Genomic DNA, 19,939 nt, shown 5'->3' with positions numbered 1-19,939 from the left:
GGCTCAACAAGGTCAATCAAGAGAAAATCACGTGGATTGGCCGGACATCGATGTAGGCGGGACTAAAACTCGAAAGTTGTAGTCCCGCCTCCTTCCCAACAGCTTAATGAAAATCGATCCCTGACAGTCTGACTTCTAACCTGAGTCCTTCTGCACAGACTCAGTTAGAACTCTCGCCGGCACTGAAAGCTGCAGGCTGTCACTTTTGACAGATCGCAGCCATTCTGCTTTCAGTGCCAGCTGAATGATGGACTCCCGACGCCTAGAGGAAGAAAGGCTGTTAAGGTAAGTACAGGTAATTTAAACTTCTTTACACACTTTAGACACACCAAACACACTTACCTTTGCACTCATGCACCCATCACTCACCTGTACACCGACATCTCGACCCCTCCAAGTCCTTCAACCCGACAGCCCGCCTGCTCTAACCTGGCGTGGTTTGGAGCCATCAGGAATCCCACACGACACCCTTCAAAATAGGGATTAGGCTAAAAACTGCCTGTTAACTACCTGTTAACAGGCAGTTAATTGGCACTAATCCCTTCCCGCCTCGGGTCGGCGGGTCCCAGTGCGGGGCGGGTACCCGCCTCCTTTGAAGGCAGGTTTTGGGCGGGATGGTGTCGGGACACCTGAATTCGGGATTTTTGTCCCCCGCACGCCTAAATGCCCGCCTCACGGCACACTGAAAATCTAGGCCATAATCTTTGAATTTGAGCTAGGCCAGTTAGGAGTGAAATCACTTTTTCCACACAAAGGTTCGGGGAAATCTGGGACTCTCTCCCCCAAAAGTCTATAGATACTGGGTCAATTGAAATTTTCAAGCCAGATCTATAGGTTTTTGTTGGGTAAGGATGTCAAATGATATGGATCAAAGACAGGTAAATGGAGTTGAGGTACACATAGAATCATAGGCCTAGAAATTCAGTAGTGCCCCATTTGGGGCGCCAGCCTCGCCAGGGCGCTAAAAGTAGCACCCCGGAAGTAGTCGCGGCCACCTACCGGAAATTCACTTTGCACGCCCCAGAGGGAAGCACGGCGCTACTCGAGGTGCCCCGCATCCCTCTTGGGGCGCTGCAGCTGAAGATCGTGGCGCAACGTGCTGCAGCGCCACACGCTGCGGCACGGCGAGATGCGGTACTGCAAGCCTTCCTCCCCTTCTTAAAGGGGAGGGGCCTTCTGCAACGTGATCTGGGGCTCAGCTGGGCCCCTGAGGATTGCCAGTGCCGGCAGAAGAGCCCGGCACCGAGGAGAAGTGCCGGGCTCTTGGAACGCAGTCGGCACTCCACGGGGCGGGGCTCAGGAGGCCGGGGACGGCAGCACGGAGAGGTGCTGGCAGACGGCCAGCAAAAAAAATGGCTGCCCCCGCACCTCTCCTTTAATTAGCGCCTCTACTGTCGCAGGTAGGCCCCCTGAACCGGTCGCAAATAGCGTCTGGCGTTAAAGCAGGGGGTGCAACTAAATATCATGATCGGGGCGGTAGCGGGGCGCTGCGCACACCGATGATGTCATCGGTAGCGGCGCAGCGCTAACGGCTAGCGCCGCCATTAGCGTTCCGCTAAATTTAGCGGGAGGCGTGGCCAGTGGCTTCCAACCCACTTAGCTCTCTCTTAAGGTGCTAACGGGTGGCGCAGCCCACTGAATTTCTGGGCCATAGAGTCAAAACGGTTCAGAAGGAGGCCATTCAGCCCATCGAGTCCGTGCCGGCTCTCTGTAAAACAATCCAATCAGTCCCATTCCCCCGGTCTATCCCCATAGCCCTGCAAGTTTATTTCCCTCAAGTGCCTATCCAGTCTCCCCTTGAAAACATTGAATGTCTCCGCTTCCACCACTTCCGTCGGCAGCGAGTTCCAGGTCATCACCACTTGCTGTGTAAAAAGGTTTTACCTCACATTCCCCCTGTATCTCTTGCCCAAAACCTTAAATCTGTGTCCCCTAGTCCTTGTACCATCAACTAGTGAGAATAGCCTTTCCCCGTCTAGCCTATCCAAACCTGTCATAATCTTGTACACCTCTCAAATCGCCCCTCAACCTCCTTTGCTCTAATGAAAACAAATCCAGCTTCTCCAACCTGTCCTTGTAGCTAAGATCCCCTATCCCCGGAACCATTTTGGTAAATCTCCTCCGCACCCTCTCAAGGGCCTTCACATCCTTCCTAAAGTGTGGTGACCAGAACTGGACGCAATACTCCAGTTGTGGCCTAATTCTTTATAAAGGTTCAGCATAACTTCTCTACTTTTGTACTCAATACCTCTATTTATGAAGCCCAAGATCCCATATGCTTTGCTAACCACTCTCAATATGTCCTGTCATCTTCAGGGACCTAGGCACATTAACTCCCAGGTCCTTCTGACCCTGCACACTCTTTAAAACTGTGCCATTAAGTGTATATTGCCTCTCCCTGTTCCTTCTGCCAAATGATGTAATAGAATGGTGGAATAGGCTCATGGGATTGAATGGCCTACTCCTGTTCCTGTGCTCCAATGTTCCTCTGTTGCTTAGTTGACCCAGTCACATGCATGATGAGGTCTGCCAGGTTCACTATAAAATGGAGAACATCATCTTAGACAGCAAGAAAAGCACAATCCACTGACAGTTACACATAGATGGGATATGCCGTGAGGTTCAAATCATGCTCCTCCTTTCAATGAGCCGACTCATCAAAAAAGACCTGTATTTTGTGAATCAGTTTTTGTTTGATTTGCTTTACTTTTCATTGTATTCTGGGCAAACAATGGTTTGAGTCAATCGAGTAGATGTTCTTTTTCCATTTCTATAGAATTGTCTCTACCAAGGGCTTTATTTCATTATAAAAATCAGAACATTTTGAAAGAAAGCTTGGTTTTTTTGAATATGGAGGAGATGGAAGCTATTGCAATGCCATGTCTGTGCGCTTGCTAATTTAATGGGATAAGAATTTAAAATGAGATAAAAATGTACCTTTGTGCTCGTCCTTCTGAGGATGCTTTACTTTTTTCAGTTCTTTATGCTCTTTCTTGTGAGCCGGTTCCTCTTTTGTCTTTTGATACATTCTTTTAATTACAGCAATGTTTTTATTAAGATTCTCCTTTCCTGCTGAAGAATACGCTTGTTTGCTTTTCTCTAATGCGCTCTTCTCCACATTGTCAGCTGACAGACGTATACGTTTGACTGCTTCCTTTTTCTGCTGATCATTCAGAGATGGAGCCAGACCCACAGTCTCAGTGGTAGCCCTGGCAGCCTCATTGGATGGCTTCAAGAAATGTGTTTTTTTCCAGGCACCTGACATCAGCTCTTTGGCCGATGCTGCTGATAAAGGTTGCTTAATCCTAACAGCTGTAGTCTGCTGCTTATTGTGTGATGGTACGGGTGGAATGCTCTTCTCAGTCAAAGACTTGGTTTGTAAGGAAATGTGTGGTTCAGGATCAATAGTCGTCTTCTGTCCCTCATATAATGATACGTTCGATATTGTCTGAGTGCCCGGGGGCCCTGTTTGGCTATTATCATTTTTAGAATTCAGTGGGGCATTTTCAATTTTAGACTCAGTAGAAAACTTCTGATTACTTTTGCTGGGCAATGTAGAAATCTGGCAACTCTTCCCTTTACATTCAGCATCTGTGTACATTTTGATGCATTCCAGTGGATGATCTGACACTACAGCTGTGCAGTTAGACTGGTTTAGATTACTTCCTATAGGTCTTTTGTTACATTCTCTGCAATATTCTGGTGCTACAGAATCAACATTCATTATCTCACCTGCCACTCGCTGAGTAATTATGCTCGATCCAATGCTGTTGACAGCAGTTAACTGGACAAAATCGTTGTGTTGAATAGTTTTATTGTTTTCTCCAGTGACAACTGCAGTTTTTTTATCTTTGCAGTTCATAAGTTGTCCTTCTTTTGACTGTATCCCCACAATTTTATCTGTATTTGTTACAAAACATTTTGATACTTCACTCAGATTTGTCTTGCGATCATGTAAATATTCTACTTTTTGAGTGTTTTCATTCAAATCTATTGTGGCTGATTTTACTTTTAAATCCTTAACCTGTTCAGTCTCTGATGGAACTTTTATTATTGAACCGACTGAAAATGTAGCAGGCTCCAACTTTTCTGTTGACGTCGTTTTGGCATTAATGTGGCCTTGACCTATTTCACTGTCACACCCTGCAGAAATGGCATTGTGATTTTCCAAGTTCTTTTCAACATGGCTAATTTCATCCTGAAATATCATAGTCCCAGCAAAACGTAATGAAGAATCTTCTGAGTATTTAAAATTTGTTGTTGCTTTAGTTTCCTCTGCAACTGGTATTGACAAACATTCAAAATGGCTCTCATCTTGAAGTGTGGATTGAATTCTTTGAGTTATATTCAGGTTTTGTCCATCAATTAATGAAGATTCCAAATTGTCGATTACAATTGTTTGGACATCTTCCACATCTTGCACTCTTCCATAATCATCTTCCATATCAACCTCAGCTACACGTTCCATTGAGTTCTGAACTGGTCTGGCTATTTCCTGAAGGCTGACAGATTGGTCTATTATAGGTGGACATGCTGTAGATGATTCTTGTTCTTTTGGGGCAGGATACTCAGAATACTCCATGATGTTCACTGCATTATTAGCTTCAATGTTAATCATTCTCCGTTGATTCCTTCCTGTTAAAGGAGAAATATTTTGGTCTAGATCTGTGAACCATGACATGGATGATTGCAAGCCATCTGATTTAACAACTTCAGGTTTATTGTTGTACTGAAGTGCCATAAGATGATCTTTCAAATCCAGCACAGTTTCAGAATTTGGAGTTTGGCCAATTCTTGACTGAAAGTTGAAATGTTCATTTTTAGTTCGTGGGCAACGAACAGGAGACATGACAATTTCTGTAGAATTATAGAATTGTTTGCACACCTGTTCATCGTGGTTGTCACTGATAACATCTCCCCGGTGGTCATTATTTATGCCATCCTCTGTTTTGCAAGGGGCTTCATTTTCAACATATATAACGTTTGAAATGTTCTCATGATTGATGTTTTTAGTCTCGTTACCAGTGCTATTCCAACAAAGACTTTCTAAGAGAGATGGCTCATCATTTTGCATTTTATCATGATCTACAAGTGTGAATCTACTAGCCTCTTGATGAGTAACTACTAAAGGTTCAGTTACAGTACTGTCTGTTTTACATTCCATTTCCTTTGAAGGCCAATCTGAGCCATCATTTTTACTATTGAAAGGTATTAGTTGATTTGACTGAATTTCTAAATTGCATTCAAACAATACAGGTTGCTCAACTGGCAGTTGTTCGTCTAGTTGACAAGTCACAGATCTACTAGTTTCTCGAAAGCTTGATATTTCTTTATTATTATGAGAACCTTTACAAACAATTGAAGATGGATGCTCAATGTACTTACTGTGAATATACAATTCTGATGGTTGTTCCAAAGGTTCCAGCTCTTGATCGCAAACGGAAGAGTTCTCACAAAGATCTGAATTCTTACTTTGTATACAACAATCTCTTATTAAAGGCTCAGTAAGGTGTCTGATGTGTTCAGTTTTTGCCTTGTAATCACTATTACTTTCTTGATATTCTTTGGATATGTAAATTAACTCATCATCTTTTGTAATAAAACTTGATTTTTTTTCACGTAATAGTCCTTTATTCTGAACGTGATATTTATCCTTAAAGTCACTGCTTTGTGAAACTGCACTCTCCACAATGAGAGCATTTCTTCGGATTTTACAGTCTGTGCTAAGCCTTCCACAATCAGCTTCATGGTCATGGTTATCTTGCTGTGAGGAAAGTGTCATGTATGTATCCAGAGGCAAGAGATCTGTCTTTTTCTCATGACAAGTACTGTGATCAGCTTTATAGTTTGTTAAGCTCACAGTGTTTTTGGTAAAACTCGTCTCTCCATCTTTTAAAAGTAATGGTTGTATTTCAGCCTGTCAAAAACAAATGTACATATTAAACATTAACTATAAACCAAGGATGACAGGTAACAAAATATACAAGGAGCAGAGTAGAATGAGAAAGACATGTTTTACAGTAAATGTTGGTGAACTTTCTATGCTAAGAATGACTGGAATATGTTGAGTAGAATACAACAGTTAAAACAAATGAAAAGACCCATTTCCAATTTAATGGGGGGAAAATTGGGTTGGTTTGTGCCCCGTTAGCGTTCCCAGGGGTGCTAACGGGGCACAAATCCCCTAGCACCCGGGCGCAGCGCCGCTAACACCTCCTGCAAAATTCAGCGGCGGCAGTAGCCATTGGCGCTGCACGGTGCTGTGCCACCGCCGATGACGTCATCGCCGTACGCAGTACCCCGCTTGCGCCCCGGCCGCAAACTTCCCTTGAGCCCCTGACCTATCGTCGGACAATATGTCCGACAGGATCAGGGGGCGTTTTTGCAGCAGCGGCGGCACTACCTAAAGGACAGGTGTCAGGTGGCCATTTTTATTTTGGCCGACTGCCAGCACCTGCCCCCTTTCCTTTTCTTATTCGGGGTGTCGGCCACGATCACTCAGCCCGACACTCCTCTTGAGTGCCGGGCTGTTTTCATGGCACCCCGCTCCCCGGTGGTCCAGCAGGACCCTGGTGCACACAGCGCTAAGCCCCCTCCCCTTTAATCAGGGGAGGAGGCCTGCAAAAATTGGTAGGGTGGTAAATAGCGAGGAGGGTAGCCTCAGTCTGCAGGACGATATAGATGGGTTGGTCAGATGGGTGGAACAGTGGCAAATGGAATTCAACCCGGAAAAGTGCGAGGTGATGCACTTTGGGGGGACTAACAAGGCAAGGGAATACACAATGAATGGAAAGACCCTAGGCAAGACGGAGGGTCAGAGGGATCTGGGTGTGCAAGTACACAGATCCCTGAAGGCGGCGGAACAGGTGGATAAGGTGGTAAAAAAGGCATATGGGATACTTGCCTTCATTAGCCGAGGCATTGAGTATAAGAGCAAGGAGGTTATGATGGAGCTGTATAAAACACTGGTTAGGCCACATCTGGAATACTGTGTGCAGTTCTGGTCGCCACACTACAGGAAGGATGTGATCGCGTTAGAGAGGGTGCAGAGGAGGTTCACCAGGAATGTTACCAGGGCTGGAGTGCTTCAGCTATGAAGAGAGACTGGGCAGATTGGGTTTGTTTTCCTTGGAGCAGAGGAGGCTGAGGGGGGACATGATTGAGGTGTACAAAATTATGAGGGGCATAGATAGGATGGATGCTGAGGAGCTTTTTCCCTTAGTAGAGGGGTCAATAACTAGGGGGCATAGATTCAAGGTAAAGGGCGGGAGGTTTAGAGGGGATTTGAGAAAGAACTTTTTCACCCAGAGGGTGGTTGGAGTCTGGAACTCACTGCCTGAAAGGGTTGTGGAGGCAGGAACCCTCACAACATTTAAGAAGCATTTGGATGAGCACTTGAAATGCCATAGCATACAAGGCTACGGACCAAATGCTGGAATATGGGATTAGATTAGACAGGGCTTGATGGCCGGCGCGGACACGATGGGCCGAAGGGCCTCTATCCGTGCTGTATAACTCTATGACTCTATGACTCTAAGATGCGGCGCTGTTGCACGTAGCGCCATGAAGTTCAGTAGTAGCGCCCCAAGGAGGTGGTGCACTTCCAGTGACGCCCCACCTCCTGCTTGGGGCGCTACCACTTGGGGTGCTAACTTTATCGGGATGCTAAAATTAGCGTGCTGGCGACATTAGGGCCCCAACGGGGCACCACCCAATTTTTCCCCCAATATATCAGAAACATTAAAATGGAGTTTGGAGAAGATTGATTTTAGGCAAAGTTATAGTGGAAAACAAGGATAGATTAAACAAGAACAGAAACAATGTGGCAAATTCTTCCTATTCTGGATTTAATTTCTGTCATTTTGTCCTGCCTATATTATTTTTCTATCTTCTTTTAATAAATTTGATGCATTTATTTCTCCTTTGTGATCAATGCTTTCATTTTTTCATTTCTCTACTTCTAAAACCTTTTTGCCTGTTTCAAGTTGTTGATTTATGGAATAAACTACCATCTAGTTGAAGCTCAACTGAGTTGAAGTGTTCAAAGGGGAATTAGATCTATTCTTAATTCAGTGATGATCTAGGAGATGTGGATTTGGGTAGAAATCAGATGAAAAATGGATTCCTGAAACAGTTGTTGAATAATGGAAAAAGTCAGATTGGCTGAATGGCCTTCTCTTATTCCTAAGTGCTTAAATTCTTGTAATTTTATTTGCCACAATGTTTCTGCTCTTGTTTAATCTATCCTTGCTTTCCACTGTATAACTTTGCCTGTAATCTATCTTCTCCAAACTCCATTTTATTGTTACTGATATATTAAATCTTATGCTTATCTATATTGGAAATGGATCTTTTCATTTGTTTTAACATTAACTCGTGAATTTTTGAAAAAAAGCCTAAAACTTATTTAATTAATTTAAGTTGACACAACTGCAGTGTCATTATATCTACCCCGAGAGGTGCCGGGGGAAGGCCCTGAGAATCATTAAAGACGCGAGTCACCCCAGCCACAACCTCTTCGCCCTGCTCCCGTCTGGTAAGAGATACCGAAGCATACGGTCTTGTACCAACAGGTTTCGAAACAGCTTCTACCTCCAGGCCATAAGACTCATGAACGATTAATTTATTATTATTTATTACTGTTGTTTTATTTATTATTACTGTCTTTCTATTAGTATTTCTGAGTATTTTTATCATTGTTATGCCATATTTATTCCAATGTTGGGAGGACTCGTAAAAATCAACATTTCATTGTGCAGTACACACGTCTGCTGCATATATGACAAATAAAATTGAATTGAATTACACAGGAATAAAAAGCTAGTATCAGTAATGGTGACCATGAAACTACCGGATTGTTGTAAAAACCCATCTGGTTCAATAATGTCCTTTTAGGGAAAGAAATCTGCCATCCTTACCTGGTCTGGCCTATATGTGACTCCAAACCCACAGCAATGTGGTTGACTCTTAACTGCCCTCAGTTGTAACAAAACTGCTACAAGAAACAATAATGAGAAGTAAAGAAAAGACGGACCACCCGGCATCGACCTCGGCACCGGCTTCGGACACGTCAACGGCACACCTAGCCAAGTCGACCATGCAAAGTGCTCCTCACCAACATCTGGGGACTTGTGTCAAAATTGGGAGAGCTGTCCCACAGACTAATCAAGCAACAGCCTGACATAGTCATACTCACAGAATCATACCTTTCAGCCAATGCCCCAGAATCCTCCATCACCATCCCTGGGTATGTCCTGTCCCACCGGCAGGACAGACCCACCAGGGGTGACGGCAAAGTGGTATACAGTTGGGAGGGAGTGTCCCTGGGAATACTCAACATTGACTCCGGACCCCATGAAGTCTCATGGCATCAGGTCAAACCTCCTCCTGATTATCAGCTACCGCCCTCCTCAGCTGATGAATCAGTACTCCTCCATGTTGAACACCACTTGGAAGAAGTACTGAGGGTAGCAAGGGCACAGAATGTACTCTGGGTGGGGGACTTCAATGTCCATCACCAAGAGTGGCTCGGTAGCACCACTACTGATCGAGCTTGCCGAGTCCTGAAGGACATAACTGCCAGTCTGGGCCTGCGACAGGTGGTGAGAGAACCAACATGAGGGAAAAACCTACTTGACCTTGTCCTCACCAATCTACATGTCGCAGATTCATCTATCCATGACAGCATTGGTAGCAGTGACCTTGTGGAGTCGAAGTCCTGCCTTCACACTGAGGACACCCTCCATCGTGTTGTGTGGCACTACCACAGTGCTAAATGGGATAGATTCAGAACAGATCTAGCAGCTCAAAACTGGGCATCCATGAGGCACTGTGGGCCATCAGCAGCAGCAGAATTGTATTCCACCACAATCTGTAACCTCATGGCCCGGCATATCTCTCACCCTACTATTACCATCAACCCTGGTTCAATGAGCAGTGTAGAAGAGCATGCCAGGACCAGCACCAGGCGTACCTAAAAATGAGGTGCCAACCTGGGGAAGCTGCAACAGAGAACTACATGCAATTACAACTCATTTTCTGGGGATTTACTACCAGGGCAGTTATTTGCCCAGGCAATCCATGGTACAGTGCCTTGTGGCATCAGTGGGCTGTGCTATTCTGTAGGCTACAGTGCATTTGCAACTATCTTCAGCCAGAAGTGCCGAGTGGATGATCCATCTCGGCCTCCTCCTGAGGTCCCCAGCATCACAGATGCCAGTCTTCAGCCCATTCAATTCACTCCACGTGATGTCAAGAAACGGCTGAAGACACTGGATACTGCAAAGGCTATGGGCCCTGACAACATTCCGGCAATAGTACTGAAGACTTGTGCTCCAGAACTAGCTGCGCCCCTAGCCAAGCTGTTCCAGTACAGCTACAACACTGGCATCTACCCGGCAATGTGGAAAATTGCCCAAGTATGTCCTGTCTACAAAAAGCAGGACAAATCCGACCCGGCCAATTACCGTCCCATCAGTCTACTCTCAATCATCAGCAAAGTGATGGAAGGTGTCGTCGACAGTGCTATCAAGCGGCACTTACTCAGCAATAACCTGCTAACTGATGCCCAGTTTGGGTTCCGCCAGGGCCACTCAGCTCCTGACCTCATTACAGCCTTGGTCCAAACATGGACAAAAGAGCTGAATTCAAGAGGTGAGGTGAGAGTGACTGCCCTTGACATCAAGGCAGCATTTGATCGAGTGTGGCATCAAGGAGCCCTAGCAAAACTGAAGTCAATGGGAATCAAGGGGAAAACTCTCCATTGGTTGGAATCATACCTAGCACAAAGGAAGTTGGCTGTGGTTGTTGGAGGTCATTCATCTCAATCACATGACATCACTGCAGGAGTTCCTCAGGGCAGTGTCCTAGGCCCAACCATCTTCAGCTGTTTCATCAATGACCTTCCCTCCATCATAAGGTCAGAAGTGGGGATGTTCGCTGATGATTGCACACTGTTCAGCACCATTCGAGACTCGTCAGATACTGACGCAGTCCGTGTCCATATGCAGCAAGACCTGGAGAACATTCAGACTTGGGCTGACAAGTGGCAAGTAACATTCGCACCACACAAGTGCCAGGCAATGACCATCTCCAACAAGCGAGACTCTAACCATCTCCCCTTGACATTCAATGGCATTACCATCGCTGAATCCCCCACTATCAACATCCTGGGGGTTACCATTGATCAGAAACTGAACTGGACCAGCCATATAAATACTGTGGCTACAAGAGCAGGCCAGAGGCTGGGAATTCTGCGGCGAGTGTCTCACCTCCTGACTCCCCAAAGCCTTTCCACCATCTACAAGGCACAAGTCAGGAGTGTGATGGAATACTCTCCACTTGCCTGGATGAGTGCAGCTCCAACAACACTCAAGAAGCTCGACACCATTCAGGATAAAGCAGCCCGCTTGATTGGCACTCCATCCACCACCTTCAACATTCACTGCCTCCACCACCGGCGCACTGTGGCTGCAGTGTGTACCATCTACAAGATGCACTGCAGCAACTCGCCAAAGCTCCTTCAACAGCACCTTCCAAACCCGCGACCTCTACCACTTAGAAGGACAAGGGCAGCAGACGCATGGGAGCATCACCACCTACAAGTTCCCCTCCAAGCCACACACCATCCTGACTTGGACCTGTATCACCGATCCTTCACTGTCGCTGGGCCAAAATCCTGGAACTCCCTTAACAGCATTGTGGGTGTACCTACACCAATATGGACTGCAGCGGTTCAAGAAGGCAGCTCACCACCATCTTCTCAAGGGCAATTAGGGATGGGCACTAAATGCAGGCCTAGCCAGCGACGCCCACATCCCATCAATGAATAAAATTTTTTTTTTTTTTTTTAATTCCACTAAACTGTGTATCACAGATAAAACTAGTGAGCATCAATTTGCATTTGATGTTGACAGAAGTTAGATACTTTGACTAGCTGGTGGTACTCTGATCAGGTATCAGTTTTCTGGTATCAGCTGTTTGGATAAAACTATGTTCCTTTAACTCTCCTGATTGCACCCAGTGACCCCTGTGGAAAAGGGCGTATTTGTGGATATCAAGTGTGGACTTGCCTTTGATGTACTGCACAGTTCAACACCTTGCCAGCAATCAGTGTCTAGCAAGGCTCGCACATGGGCACTTGTGAAAAATACTAGAGGGCAACTCGTGCCCACACTTTAAGAAGGATGTGAAGGCCCTTGAGATGGTGCAGAGGAGATTTACCAGAATGGTTCTGGGGATGGGAGATCTTATTTACAAGCAGCTGGATTTGTTTTCATTAGAGCAAAGGAGGCTGAGGGGTGATTTGATAGAGGTGTACAAGATTATGACAGGTTTGGATAGGCTAGACGGGGAAAGGTTGTTCCCACTAGTTGATGGTACAGGAAACTTTGTGATATCCGGCACCGACGGGACCGGCGTGTTGCCGATCTATCAAAACTGCCGGACATACAAAGTTAATGTTGAAGCATACAGAGGTTTTCATCTCCATATCTGACAACAAACACTGTTGCTTAGCAACAGCTTCTAAAGAGTCGGCTGCAGCTGCAAGTGTCTCTAGCTGAAGCTGTTGCTATAGCTACAGACCTTGCAGTGGCTGACTGGGAAAAAAAACAAGATCTAAAAAAACTTACAGAAAATGGCTCCTGATTTTTGCCGTTAGATCGAGTACTCCGGACATACAACCTCCGGATAAACCAAAGTTTCCTGTACAAGGGCTAGGGGACACAGATTTAAGGTTTTGGACAAGAGATACAGGGGGGATGTGAGGAAAAACTTTTTTATGCAGCGAGGGGTGATGACCTGGAACTCGCTGCCGACGGCAGTGGTGGAAGCGGAGACACTCAATATTTTCAAGGGAAGACTGCATAGGCATTTGAGAGAAATAAACTTGCAGGGCTACGGGGATAGAGTGGGGGAATGGGACTGACTGGATTGCTCTGCAGGGAGCTGGCACGTATTTGATGGGCTGAATGGCCTCCTTCTGTGTCGTTATGACTCTAACTGTACCCCGGTTATGAGTCAGTGCCTGCAACAAGAGGATGGGGAAAGAAGTATAGCTCTGAAATACCTCTCCCCATTAGTTTAGCAGAAGTGTTAAACCATTTATTGTAAACTAGCTGGAGTGCCCGGCGGTGCCGAGGGTTTTTTGAGGGCATGTTGTTATGAAAAAAAGTAGAAATAATTTTTACATATATAAATGAGTTTGTCTGTCTGTCTGTCTGTGTGTGTGGGAAGGAGAGAGAGAGAGAGAGAGGGAAAGAGAGAGAGAGAGACTGGGGGGGGGGCGGAGAGAGGCCTGGGGATCGAGCGAGAGACTGGGGGGAGGAGAGAGACGGGGGGAGAGAGAGACTGGGGGGGGGAGAGAGCGACTGGGGGAGAGAGAGAGAGAGAGACTGGGGGGGAGAGAGAGACTGGGGGAAGAGAGAGAGAGAGAGACTGGGGGAGAAGAGAGAGACGGGGGGGAGAGAGAGAGAGACTGGGGGAGAAGAGAGAGAGACTGCAGGTGAAGAAGGGCGGCCGCCATTTTGTGAGGTCGGCGGGAAGTTCCCTCACCCTCTCTCTCCCTCCCCCTCTCTCTCCCCGCCCCCCTCTCGCCCTGCCCCTCTCTCTCCCTGCCCCTCTCTCTCTCCCCCCCCTCCATCCCTGCTCTCTCTCCCTCCCTCTCTCTCCCTCCCTCCCCTCTCCCTCTCCCTCACCACGGTACCAGAATGGAGTATATCCGACACCGGGAGTCCGGGTGCCCATCGCTCCGAAGCGAGCTCGGGGTTCCTCATGGTTAACGCGGCGGGCCTTTGGACCTGGTTGGCCGGGCGGCAGTGGAACGCCGTTTGCTCCGGACTCCCGTGTCCGATATCGGTTGGGGACGGCTCGTGTGAAAGCCCCGGTTTTCCCGGTCCCGCACTCATGGCAAGAGAGAGAGGGGGAAGGAGAGAGAGAGGGGGAAGGAGAGAGAGAGAGAGAGAGAGAGAGATAAATTTTTTAAGCTTCAGGCCCGGCCCGTCTGTAATGGCCGCCACTCACCTCAGTAACGGCAGTTTGAAGGATTAGGCCCCGCCCACAAACGCCATTAAACGCCCCCCGTGACGCACCGATTGGTCAATCATCAGGTCACTGAACTGTAGGATTGGTCAACCATCATGTCACTCAACGCTAATGAGCGGTAGGATTGGTCAACCGCTAATGAGCGGATTTTTAAACGTTTTTTGAACGTTTTTTGTCTACTGTCCGAACAATTTTTGTCTGACCAAAAAGTAAAGATGCCTAGTAGACTCCACTAATTATAAGCTTTCTTTTGATATAACATATGTGTAGGTACGCTGTATAACTTTTGAGTGATGCCCAGACAGACAGAACTATCCTTTTATTATATATATATAGATATAGATAGATGGGTTGAAGCCTCCACTTAAATAGGAGCGACAGGAATTTCAGACAAACCCTGAACTGTCTGTACATCATAATCCCATGACATAATCCTCATTGCTAATTACTATCTTTACTAGTCTGGTGAATGTAACTGGTTTTTGATAGGTTTAAACATCCCACTAGTAAATGTAAAGCAATCAGTATGTTAAACAGTTATTTGATCCAATCAATATTTGGTCTATTTTATAAAAAAATATCGATTACTTTGAGGTGTGACAATCACTTTGAAGTATGATGCCCTACAGACCTGCTATACAACAACCACAACAAAAACAACGTGTAGTTATATAGCACCTTTAGCATAGTAAAACATCCCAAGGCGCTGCACAGGAGCATTATAAAAAAAAATTGACACCGAGCCACATAAGGAGATAATAGGACAGATGATCCAGAGCTTGGTTAAAGAGGTAGGTTTTAAGGAGCGTCTTAAAGGAGGAAAGAGCAGTAGAGAGGTGGAGAGGTTTAGGGAGGGAATTCTACAGCTCAGGGCTTTGGCAGCTGGAATCCGCCAATGGTGGAGCGATGAAAATTGAGGATGAGCAAGAGGCCAGAATTGGAGGAGAGCAGAGATATCAGGGCTGGAGGAGGTTACAGAGATAGGGAGGGGCGAAGCCATGGAGGGATTTGAAAACAAGGATGAGAATTTTGAAATCGAGGGGTTGCTTAACCGGGAGGCAATGTAGATCAGCGAGCACGGGGTGATGGGTGAACGGGTCTTGGTGCGAGTTGGGACACAGGCAGCCGAGCTTTGGATGACCTCAAGTTTATGGAGGGTGGAAGATGGGAGGCCGGCCAGGAGAGCGTTGGAATAGTCAAGTCTAGAGGTAACAAAGGCCTCTAGAGGTAACAGAGGTAACATGAGTGTTACAGCAACAGATGAGCTGAGACAAGGGCACAGTCAGGTGATGTTACGGAAGTGGAAATAGGCTGTCTTTGTGATTGCGTGGATATGTGGTTAGAAGCTCATCCCGGGCTCAAATACGACACCAAGGTTGCGAACAGTGTGGTTCAGCCTCAGACAGATGCAAGGGAGGGGGATAGAGTCACTGCCTAGGGAACGAAGATTGTGGCAGGGACTGAAGACAATGGCTTCGGTCTTTCCAATATTTCTTTGGAGGAAATTTCTGTTCATTCACTACTGGATGTCGGACAAGCAGTCTGACAATTTAGGGAGAGTGGAGGGGTTGAGAGAGGTGTGGTGAGGTAGAGCTGGGAGTCGTCAGTGTACATGTGGAAAGACTTTTACACAATACTTTTTTATATATGTAATACTGTGCTTTGATATTTTAGGTATATATTTATTTTCAGTGCGCTAGATTAACTTTTAACTCTAACCTTAATTCTATTAATAGGAATGTTCTTGTTTGGCTGGGATTTCAATCCTCTATTTGCTGAGTAGGGACTTTCACTCCACGCATGTCTGCTTCAGATAATGCACAATGCAAACTAAATGCATCCCTTGTAAAGGTAAGTCTGTCCAGAACAGTGCTTTCCTCTCGCGAGTGTAAGACATTCAAATGTACTAAGGAGCATAATCATTTGGGCATAGTTAGAACTTTTATTGTATAGTAAAGGATTTGTTTTGGGGTAAATTATCTTGTGCACTGTTTGTGGTTTCATTTGCTTCCCATTAGTTCATGTGAACTGATGTAGACCAAAGAGTTCAATGTGTCCATGCCCGTATGCAACAAGACCAGGACGACGTTCAGGCTTGGGCTGATAAGTGGCAGGTAACATTCGTGCCACAGAAGTGTCAGGCAATGACTATCTCCAACAAGCAAGAGTCTAAACACCGCCCCTTGACGTTCAATGGCATTACCATCATTGAATCCCCCACCATCAACATCCTGGGGGTCACCATTGACCAGAAACTTAACTGGACCAGCCACATAAATACTATGGCAACAAAAGCAGGTCAGAGGCTAGGTATTCTGTGGCGAGTGTCTCACCTCCTTACTCCCCAAAGCCTGTCTACCATCTACAAGGCACAAGTAAGGAGTGTGATGGAATACTCTCCACTTGCTTGGATGAGTGCAGCTCCAACAACACTCAAGAAGCTCGACACCATCCAGGGCAAAGCAGCCCGCTTGATAAGCACCCCCACTACCACCTTAAACATTCACTCCCTCCACCACCGGGTAACGTGGCGGCAGTGTGTAGCATCTACAAGGTGCACTGCAACAACTCACCAAGGCTTCTTCGGCAGCACCTCCCAAACCCGCGACCTCTTCCACCTAGAAGGACAAGGGCAGCAGGCGCATGGATACGCCACCACCTCCAAGTTCCCCCCCAAGTCACACATCATCCTGACTTAGAAGTATTTTGCCGATCCTTCATCGTCGCTGGGTCAAAATCCTGGAATTCCCTACCTAACAGCACTGTGGGAGTACCTTCACCACACGGACTGCAGCGGTTCAAGAAGGCGGCTCACCACCACCTTCTCAAGGGCAACTAGGGATGAGCAATAAATGCTGGCTTTGCCAGCTACGCCCACATCCCATAAAAACAAATTTGAAAAATGTGTATGAACTCACCCTGTCTGACGAACTGTCATCTTTCTCCTCAGAACCCATTACCACTTCTTCCTCCCTTCCACGAATACCGACTCCTTCCATCTGAGGCGGAGTTGAACCATTTCCCAAACTTGGTGGGGTTTTGACAGGATGGCGGCTCTGGTGTGTAAGCCTGTTGTCAGTCGCGGTGTTGCTGCCTTCACTTGCACTGATTGCCTCCCCCAGTGTTTCAGTGGTGCTCGGTGTGGTATAGATAGCCCCAATATCGAATGGTTCACCAGCTGCAAGAGTCACTCCACCCAAAATACTGACAGCTTCTTGTGGGCTTGCCGCCCAATTACCCTTCTCCTTTTTAGGCGGTTCTTGGTAGCATTCCTCCTGCAAAACTTTCTCCCTTTCAACTTCGGTTCCTGTGTGGCCCTCAAACGTGTCCAGATCGATTGCACTAGCTGATACCGATTCCATCGCCAACGTTTCTCTCTCTTCGCAGATAATCATCTCGTGGTTCTCTTGAAGACCATTTGGAGGTGCTTTGGAACTTTTCTCTTCCGTCGCAGTCATTTCGGCCTGGCTGCTCAGCGTGGGCACCTGGGGGCGATCCTGGGGTGAGATCGGGCAGATTTCATCTTCTCCCTTTCCAACAGCCCTACTCATTCCCGATGCCGAGGCACGTCCCATCAAAGAGGTGCCCGTGGAGCCCATCCTCCCCCCAGTGTCTGTAGCCGTGGTTCTTGGTTGATAAGGAGGAGCAGCAATGATGTCCATAGCCACAGCCTCGGCTGGCTGCTCCGGATGGCCCAGGGGGGCGGGGTGGCGAGAGCAAGTCAGTTTCACCTCCTCAGTTTCAGGGTCACCGCTTTCTGCCAAAAGTAAATGACAGGGACAGTCCAGCTTGTGCTGCCACAGCGCGTTGTCCTGGTCAGTCAGAACATCGGAACACACCAGGCAGTCCAAATAATATTCGTCTTCAGCGCTTAAATGCTCCTTGTCCCCACCGCGATTTGCTGGGCAGCCCGGCTTGCATCGCTGGACGCCGCCTTTAAGAAGTTCCTCGCCGCTTAAGTCGCCATCAGACGTTTGGGAAAGTTTCACTGAACTTCTCGCGTCTCCCTTTGGAGAACCAGCGCCCTTTAAGTGGCCCATCCGAGAGTTGCGGTTTTGTTCTCCCACTGGGAGGAACCTCCGAGACCCACCGACAGTCTCTCGGAGATCGTTCCGCCGATGCCTCTTGACCGTATTTGGGAGGTGGGGAACAGCTGAAGAGTTCGCCTCGGCCAGTTTGGCCATCTGTTGTGCAGAAGTAAGACCCGGAACTCCAGTCGGGTTTCCCTCTAAACTTCCAGCGGTATGGTCGTCAGCTTCTGTCCCTTCGGCCGATGACTGTACTCGATTCTCAGTCGAGTTCACGTGGATTTTGGCCGCAGTATTTGAAATGTCATCCTTTGAGCTTTTGCTGCAAGACCTCCAACTGATCAGATTATCCAATTCAGAAGCGCGCGACTCCAGCGCCTTCTTGGCTTCGTTTCTTTCTTTTAGCTTCTGCATCATTTTTTGTCTTACCTGAGCTTCTGTGACGAAGCCAACTTGCAAGACGGAGGAGCAGATGGCGATCCCCCTTGAGTTTCTGGCTGACACTTGGTAGATCGCGGCGTCGTCTTCTGTACATCTGAAACAGGCAATGAATCACCTACTTAGCGTTGTGACCGACGAGTTGGACAACCGTGCCAAGTCCACCGCAAGCCAGGGCCAGACTGACTTTTTATATACGAGGTAGGTTTCTAGCCCCAAATAAACCATTGGAGTTCAATTTTCAATCATGATCAATGTTTTGGTATCCTCCAATAATACAACACTCCTTTTTGGCAAATTACTTCAATCGACTGTGTAGGACTGTTTAAAATGGCTGTCAAAGATAATCACAGAAACCCCACAGTGCAGATAGAGGCCATTTCGGCCCATCGAGCCTGCAACCGACACATATCCCACCCTATCCCCGTAACCCCACGTATTTAATCCCCCTAACACTAAGGGTCAATTTATCATAGCCAATCAACCTAACCCGCACATCTTTGGACTGTGGGAGGAAACCGGAGCACCCGGAGGAAACCCACGCAAACACGGGGAGAATGTGCAAACTCCACACAGACAGTTACCCGAGGCCGGATTCGAACCCGGGTCTCTGGCGCTGTGAGGCAACAGTGCTAACCAATATGCCACCGTGCATGTCCAGAGGGACCTTACTGATTCTTGGAACTAAGATTTGATATAACTTCTATGCAATTGGTTTGAGTCTGGCTGGATTGGTTTGATCCCCAGAACAAACTGATGGACCAAAATATTGAGAGATTTCAATCCCAGCACTGATGAAATAGTTAGCAAGTGACCCATATTCTACTAGTGAGGCTAACCAAATAACTCACCAGTGACAAGATCACACATGAGTTGTGGTTACCTCACCATGGAGATGTTCAACATGATAGAGATATGCACACATAGAAACTGTTAGGAATGCACAGCAGTCCAATCAGCATGTAAGTGAAGGGTAAGCTTCAAGTGGTTTAGAGAAAGTCACTTCCTTAGATAGGTGTCTGTGCCATCTCTGGTGGGGAGTAAGTGACAAATGGTAATCAATTTAAACTTATCACTAAGAGAATGAAGAAAGAGGTCAGTAGATTTTTTTTACACAGAGGGTTGCTGGAGCATGGGATGTTTTGCCACAAGGAGGTTGAGGCAGACACCATTGTTTAAGAGAAAATTGGATAAATGTTTGAAGCCGAGGAAGACACAAGGTTATGGCAAGAGAGCGGGGCAGGGGGATTAATTTTGGATTACTCTAGCAAAGAGCCAGCAGAGGAATGATGGGAGAATGGCTTCCTTCTGTGCTGTAAACTTCCATGGTTCTGTGGTTGAATAGTGCATATGTTCAAATCACGCAGAAGTGGCAATAAATGATGTCACATATCAGGGTTTTAATTGTTACAAAATATTGTAAATCTTTA

At 46.8% G+C, this 19,939-nt stretch overlaps 1 protein-coding gene across 3 annotated transcripts in view; it reads right to left on the bottom strand.

Annotated features, from left to right (window-relative positions):
* alpk2 (alpha-kinase 2) overlaps positions 1–19,939 on the bottom strand; it is an 85,528-nt gene that overhangs the window by 26,024 nt on the left and 39,565 nt on the right. The window contains exons 4-5 of one of the 3 annotated variants that reach the window (XM_085974336.1): positions 16,962–18,606; positions 2,938–5,917 (exon numbers count right to left, since the gene is read on the bottom strand). In XM_085974336.1, coding sequence (XP_085830462.1) covers positions 2,938–5,917; positions 16,962–18,606 — 4,625 coding nt within the window. Of the gene's footprint in view, positions 1–2,937; positions 5,918–16,961; positions 18,899–19,939 lie in introns of those variants that run through there. The other 2 variants (XM_085974329.1, XM_085974323.1) reach the window with 2 other exon arrangements.

The sequence above is a fragment of the Somniosus microcephalus genome, chromosome 2, assembly GCF_052327205.1.
Source record: "Somniosus microcephalus isolate GS21.2 chromosome 2, FLI_Smic_1.0, whole genome shotgun sequence".
Classification (NCBI taxonomy): Eukaryota; Metazoa; Chordata; class Chondrichthyes; order Squaliformes; family Somniosidae; genus Somniosus; species Somniosus microcephalus.
The sequence above is the reverse complement of the archived record's forward strand: the minus strand, read 5'-3'. Positions and strand labels throughout refer to the sequence as shown.